General features: G+C 38.0%; 1 protein-coding gene across 1 annotated transcript; it reads right to left on the bottom strand.

The window, feature by feature from the left end:
* Nucleotides 1-236: 236 nt before the first annotated feature.
* LOC131792299 (substance-P receptor-like) lies at nucleotides 237-4,177 on the bottom strand. The gene is made up of 3 exons (XM_066164944.1): nucleotides 4,044-4,177; nucleotides 2,683-2,756; nucleotides 237-1,809 (listed from the first exon to the last, which is right to left on the bottom strand). The coding sequence occupies exons 2-3, from the start codon at nucleotides 2,723-2,725 to the stop codon at nucleotides 845-847; spliced, it is 1,008 nt and encodes a 335-aa protein (XP_066021041.1). The 5' UTR covers nucleotides 2,726-2,756; nucleotides 4,044-4,177; the 3' UTR covers nucleotides 237-844.
* Between the last annotated feature and the right edge of the window lie 3,487 nt (nucleotides 4,178-7,664).

Genomic DNA, 7,664 nt, shown 5'->3' with positions numbered 1-7,664 from the left:
GAAGCATGCAGAGCTTGTTAGATTCACAAGTGTAGTCGAATGCTTTGCTTGCATTTTCAGGCAAGGCAAATCGGAGGTTTTTTAAAACGAAATTGGGTCTCAACTTCTTTGGAGAGGTCAGCTGTACTGAACCATCACTTAATTTCTTTCTAAATAGGTCGTTCTTATATTCAACCCCTACTTTAATTCTTGAATTGTATTTATAGATTTCAAATATTTATTTTCAAAGTGCCCTTATCTGTTATTTCGTGCGAGATTTTCAAATAGTTTTTGTGACAATATAGCGATTATGAAAAATGGAATGGATCAGCGTGGGGCCGGTTTAAAAGTGAAAGGCCCGCAAGGTAAAGCTAGCAGCAACGAAAAAAAAAAAAGACGGAAAGAATAGCTCTTACTCACATTGCAGTATATTTTTGTTGTAGTTCTCTTGATCTCTAGCGGTGGTCCAAATATAACATCTAGAGGACCGCTCTCTTCATACCGGTTGCTCTAGTGTGTCCCTCCTTCTATTCAAAACATTACTATCAAATGACTTGTCCTTAGAAAGTAAGCTAAACCAGCCGTACTTATAACTTAGGCTTGCACAACACTCTCATGGCGAGCACATACACCTGGGATTGAATTTTGGTAAGATGCACGTTGTTTATTCTAGGCATCACAAGGTGTCCCTAGTTACTAACGTCACCAAATCACGCAATATTCTTAAGAACTGACATCATGTATGGCCAGTTCAATGAAAATTTCAAAACTCAATTCAGTATGGAGGCATTACATGATATTACCAGATTTCGTTGCTAGAAAGTAATTAGGTCAAAAACACTTTGCCCAAAAAAAGCTAAGAATGTTAGACATTGGTGCAGCACTTTGGCCTGCTAAAGCATTTTCCAACTAAAACCCTCAACTCCTTTCTGAAATTCGTGTTGAAACAGAAATAAACAAAAGGGTTAATTCCACTGTAAGCGTTTGACAGCCACACTACAAACTTCAGTGCAGGATATGGCAAAGTGATCCTATGCAAAGTGTCCAAACCAACAAAAAACTGAAAGGGAAACCAACACAACACAAACAGAACTACAACAGTAATCATCATCTGGGTTACTTTCTTGGCTGTCTTGATAGCCTCTTTGTGTCTCTCATCCTGATTGGCTTCCTCACCGGGTGGGTCACGTGACCACAGGCGTAAACACACAATGCCATAGAACACTGTCATGACCACAAGAGGCACAATGAAGTTTGACAGGAGCAGACACAGTGCTGTTACATTCCCCGCCGTGAATCTGATGTGCGAGTAATCAGTCACACAATAAACTTGGTTGCCGATGAACTCAAGGTTCACCATAGTTTGCATTCCAGCAGCTGAGCCCACTGCCCAGATCCACAAGGCTGCAATTACAAGTCTGAAATGTTTTGATATCGGGGAGGCCTGCAAAGGGTAAGTGACCCCGAAGTATCTGTCAACGGCGATAGCGGTTAAGGTCCACACGGAGCAAAACGGTGGAATATAGGTAACCCACACTGTGAACCTGCATGCTGTCAGACTTCCGGTACCACCAAACCACTGTTTCAGGAACAGGGTATCTCTGACCATGGCGGTCATGACAAACAGCGTCGTAAACAAGTCTGCGCAAGCTTGATTGAGTATGAGACGATTCGTGGCTGTTTTCATTAAGGGTCTTGTGCGAATGATGTGAATTAAAGCACAGTTACCAAAGAGTGACGTCATTATAAGAAGGATGTATGCAATATTCAAAAAGCCGAACTGCTCGGTCCACCGGAATATATCTATCAGGTGAGAGGAAGAGCTGTTACCTAATTGTGATGGGATAATAAAAAAAAATTGGTTCACACAATCGAATCATTTGTACCTTTCTGCATGGAATTTGCCGAGAAAATTTAGCATACAGATAAGAAAAGAAAACAAAGAGTATCTTTAAAGTGACACACGCAGTGTACAAGTTCTCACACGCGTGTACATGTTCTCACACGGATGTACATGCTCTACACGGTTACTTATTTTATTTCGCTCATCAATATCTGTGTAACTACGCACCTAACCCTCCCCTAACCAAACATTAACTCTAACTTGTCATCAGTTGACTGTTGTTGGGTTAAGGGAGGGGTGGGTGCGCTCAGACACTTACATTGATCCACATTTGATGTTTTAGTCAAGTCACAGTAGACAAAGGTTCACTATCGTTGAGTAACGGGTTAAACTGCGTTTGCTTTATTTCTATTGGCTATTGAATCAGATTGAAGCATGAAGTTCTTGAAAAGAATTTTACTTCAGTTGTGTATTTACTTCCTTTCGTTAAAAGCTCGTGAATTTGACACTTATCTCATTACATTCGCGAAGTCACAAAAGTTATCGCTGTCAAAGGAAATATTTTCCTCATAATTATTGGGAAAGAATTCCACAGCAAACAATTTCTGTTGGTAGAGTCCTAGCAGAGAGATTGACTTTATGTCTAAAAAGGCCCAAATTGTTACCCCGAAAGATGGAGTGATGCATTTCTTAAAATGTTGTTGAGACTGAGTTTTCTAAAAGAGGGTTTTATGTTCATGTTTATTTCCTGTGTGCAAGCTTTCTTACCCGCGACATTTAAGCTGTCCAAATGTGTCAATCAGTTCTAATCATTTGGATATAATATTATTACTTCTGACCTTACGTCGTTTAGGAGTTACCTTGTTTTTTCAAAGTGAAGGTTATGTTAGTCGGTAGTTCCATATTTCTTAAATCTTATATGAATCCTTGTAACCTAAAAGAGAAAGCAGACACATAAATGAATGTCGAATATAAATTCGGAAATAACTTGAAAGTATCGAAGGTCCAAGAGTTTCCAGAAACACTGGCACTTTATGAGCTGGAAGCAAATCAGTTTATCGTCGATTGTAGTGATTAAAAAATTTAGCACGACTAAGGTTCACAGAAAATATTCCGTGTACACCAGTCGCATACTCTAGGATATAAATTTCAGACGAGCTTAAGTCCAACCTGCATCATGGCAGGAAACTCTTACAGAGAAGTTCAACAAAATTTATCGTTGTTCTAGCCCTACTCGAACAAAGGTGTTCCAATTTTGATAACACTAGTGTTTATTATTACTCAAATTTTTGGGTTCGGTGGAAAATGCGGAGCGCGGTGTGTGTGGAAAATGCGGAGAGTGTGGAAAATGAGGAGTGTGGAAAATGAAGAAAACGAGGAGTGTGGAAAATATGGAGTGTAGAAATGCGGAGTGTAGAAAATGCGGAGTGTAAAAATATAAAAGAAATAAAATATAGAAGAATTAAAATATAAAAGAAAAAGATATAAAATATATACATGTATAAAGCTTGTATGCATGATTAAGAGTGAAAATGCAATGATTGATCACTTTTCTAAAGAATATGAACAGCTTGTTACTGTTGAGAGTAATTCTTCACTCGTTGAATTATTTTTTTTACGTATTTGTTACTGTTCTTTATAGCTGCAAAAAACAATGTACGATTTAGCCGTGAAAATGCAATAATGCATCGTTTTCTAAAGAAAATGGACTGCTTGTTACTATTAGTTAATTGACAATAATGTTAATGTTTTTTTGTTTACCAGTTTGTTACTGTTCTTACCAACCAAAGGAAAACACGATATAATCTTAAATTAAATAACTTTCTATACTCTGCATTTTCCACAATCCTCGTTTTACTTATTTACTTGCATACCTTTAAGTATTATTCTTTAATACAATCTTTATACATGTATATAATTTTATATCTTTTTCTTTTGTATATTTCTACACTCTCCACTCTCCACACTCCGCGTTTTCGACACTCCGCATTTCCGTGTTTTCCACCGAACCAAATTATTGGAAGGAAAATGTTCTGTCTATCAGTGACCAAGAAACGCGCTAATATTTCTGTCGCATTCTGCCATAAGTGTGGGTTTGAGGCTCGAATCCTTTGCTTAACACTGAGAAAGTATCTAAAAGAACTCTTGCTAAAAATGTTTCTCTCAATCTAGCTATTCAGTTTTTGCTGTCTCGTCAAATCAAGGTCTCTCAACCTCTTACCTCTTAGTAAGAGAAAATACTCTGTTTCCCAATCCAGTCAATCCACACTAAACTTACTGTGATCGAAATTTCAACCTTTGAGATGTCTTTCACCCGCACGGTAAAATACTCTTTTTTCAATACCTTTAACTTGTATGAACAGCCGCTCTCTGTTCCGTTCGTCAAAGAAGCACGTACAAACAATTCATTATGACAAACATCAGTCATTTCCGCTCATTTGATAACCTTTGAGTTGCCACTGATGTCAGAACTTCACAATTCAATTCACTCATGCACAATTTCACGCACGTGGGTTCTGGGTTAATGGGTTCTGTCTTATTGCAGCATATAAATTGTAGTGAACGGACGAAAATGCGTCTGAAACCGAAAAAGAGTTTTGACAAAAACTATATTGCATGCAATTCTGTAAAAACCATAAATCTTCACGATTCCAAAACTTGGCGTAACGCAGTTGACTTAAGAGGACTAAGAAAGAGAGGCGAAAAAATCTTCTAGAATAATCTAAGTCTGTGAATTAATTTTCCATAATAAATCTTCTCGTCTAACTGAAAAGTGCTATGTCAATTTTTGACAGGGGATTAAGGATGGAGAAACCTTGTTATTCTCGATGGAAAACCTGTCAAATGAAAAGGCCATTTCACGAAACCTCGGCATTGTAGTCAATTAAGCTAACAAATTTTCGATTAAAGTAGACTAGACTTCATGGTAATACCACCTAAAGGTCGTCAAAATTAGGCATATGACGCTCCTACAGGCAAAGTGTTTCCTAGTATTCTGCGTAGCGTTAACTACCTTCGCAAATAGTAATTTCACCTGCGTCATAAACGTATGAAAGTAAACTTCCAGCTTCTTCGGACGTTCAATGCTGTAAGCAAGCATAACAAATTGGATGTTGAATAGTCGTTTCCTGTTAGATTGTAAGCGTGTTTTTAATTGAATAACATGCTATGGGACCATTAAAAGAACGAGAGGATGAAAGAAACAAGGAGAAAGGAAAGAGGGAAAACAAAAAAAGTAAAAAAAATAAAAAACAACCAAACAAACAGAAACACAGACAAATGGGAATAGGTGCAAAGAGGCTTGGACGCGTTTTACAATGATTAATTATTGTCAGATGTTACGCATACAATATGTAAACTTTATTGATAAAATTCTAATGTTCCGCGAACATTTTAATAACAAAAATTCTTTAAATATTGGTCATCTTCCATGAAATTTTTATTAGGATATTTTAAACCTATCTTATGTTAATTCAATGTTAATTGGTTATGGTTAGACCCCAATCTTCATAAGCTAAAGGTTTACACACATTTGTAATGCATCAGATGACAGAATGTGTAGTCTCAATAAAATATATATAATATATACCGAATATAACGGCTCGTTATTTGAAACCGAATCCAACTATAGACGTTTGTTAATTTGGTTCGATCGATGACCATAGTTTCGTCGAACCACATTTGCGAAATTCCGAGGACACTGCCTTTTAGGGAAACAAAGTTTGGTAGTAACTCATTGGAAAAAACTCTCCAATCTTAGGTTTCTGTAATTGTCATACGAGGGACACTTATGTTCCGGGGACACTTTTTCTTGTTTTGGATGGATGTTCCACTACATTGTGCATTTGCTCTAATTCTACACTTTGCGATCGAAAAGACAAAACATTTTGAATCTTGATTTGCCTGGAGCTTTTTCCAAATAAGTGGTGAAATCCATTTCGGAACGCTTGATTAAAAGTGAGATAAATGTAAGGATTAAAACCGCTGAAAGCAACGGTTAACCAAACGAGGCTCAACTCTGATTTATAATATCTTTTCCCATGACCAGTAAACTGCACCACTAAAGTCAAATAGTATGGAAACCAACACAAAAAAAATAACGCCGCAACAACTACCATCATCTTGGTGACTTTCTTTGCGGTCTTTAAGGCCTCCGCTGATGCTTGACCGTGATTGGTTTGCTCGCCTGGGACCTCACGTGACCACAATTTGTAACATACAACGGTATATAAAACTGCCACTATGAACACAGGCAGAATACATAAAATAATAATAGCAGAAGCGTTGAATTCTTTCCACTCGTTGAATATATTATCAGGGTTTTCGTTGTAGTCGCAGTAAAATGAATCTTGGATGTTTTTCACAGTTCCCTTAACAAGCATATAAGACGAAGCAACAAGGCACCATAGCCACAGAAACACTATGGTTTTCTTGAGGTGTTGAGATAGAGGCGACCGCCTGAACGGCTGGGTGACGGCAAAAAAACGATCTATAGCTATCGCCACAAGAATCAAAACTGAAAAATTGCGTGGAACAAAAAGGCACGTGAGAAATAACTTGCACGTGACTTGGCCTGAAATTCCCCCAAACCATAATTTGCGTAAGGAAATATCTTGTATCACCGCTATATAGATTACTCTTGAAAACGTTGCCAGTAAATCCGAGCATGATTGATTCAAAATCAAGAAGTTGGTGGTGCTCTTGATAGATTTGCTTCTTCTGATGATTAATATGAGAACTGAGTTGCCGAATATTGACACCAGAAATACGATGATGTACGCTGAATACATCAGCCACGCAAGCTGGATACGTTCTCCATCAATGTTTGTCACATTCCCTACGTGAAGTTAAACAAAAACAAAGAAGAGAAAAAATCAAGACGTATGATATCAAAAGATGTATTATCGTCTTGTCGCTATCCAATAAACAATCGAATCTCAAACCTTCGGATTACTTGCTCTGATGTTTTACTAGCAGACTTCAGAGACTCAAATCATGTTCACATGGAGGTGGAGGACCCCAGGTAGGTGAGGTAACCCGCTGAGCTGGAGTAATCTGCCTTTTCTTATAATCTCTTGTTCTATCTTGATCACGTTTGCGTGATAGGTGGGGTAACCCGCCTAGGGAGGTTGCCCGGTCTACCGGGTATAGAAACCCGGTCTGACTGGGTTGTAGTTTGCTATGTAAACATTTTAAAGAGGGGTTCACCGCCTAGCCGGGTGTAGAAAATCTATTTCTTTTTTTAAATTTCAAACTACAATCATTTTCCCTTCCTCCCGCCCTTTGAATTTTTTTGTAATCACGCACGACGCGCGTGATTTCACAAATTAGCCAATCACGTCAAGGAACCCTAACCTGGACATTGGAAAACTGACCCGGACATTTTTCGCGTACTTTTCTTGTTTTGTTTTAACGGAGTTAGGTTAGTTGTCTTTTAGCTTTTATTCGCGCAAATTTGTTACCCCTTTGTCTGGAATTTTGAGAAGTGTAGGAGTTTTTGTTTTAGCCAAATGTTGTGGTTTATTTGACAAGTTTAATAAATATTTCCCCCAGAGTTTGGACTTTAGCCTCTTTTTCGTAAATTAATCCTTTTTTACAACGGGCTTGCGTTCATGTTGCATTTTGAAAGCGCGTCAAGAAACTCTAGAAATCTCACCTCGAGATTGAGATTGTTGTAAGATTGAAAATAAAAGCTGCCAAAGCTAGGCGGGTTACCTCACTTACTTGGGTTCCCCCACCTCCAGGTAAACAAGTCATTTATAGCTGGGGAATCGGTACAACACAAGCCACCAAACGTTTTAATTGTTTGCTTTTTCATTATCATACCTAGAACTTCAAATTT

This window comes from Pocillopora verrucosa, chromosome 4 (genome assembly GCF_036669915.1).
Source record: "Pocillopora verrucosa isolate sample1 chromosome 4, ASM3666991v2, whole genome shotgun sequence".
Taxonomy (NCBI): Eukaryota; Metazoa; Cnidaria; class Anthozoa; order Scleractinia; family Pocilloporidae; genus Pocillopora; species Pocillopora verrucosa.
The sequence above is the reverse complement of the archived record's forward strand: the minus strand, read 5'-3'. Positions and strand labels throughout refer to the sequence as shown.

Coding starts and splice junctions, on each gene's coding strand:
- LOC131792299 (XM_066164944.1), bottom strand. CDS start 2,725: ATGGAACTACCGACTAACATAACCTTCACTTTGAAAAAACAAG. Junction 1,810..2,682: donor CTTCACTTTGAAAAAACAAG/GTAACTCCTAAA, acceptor CATCACAATTAG/GTAACAGCTCTTCCTCTCAC.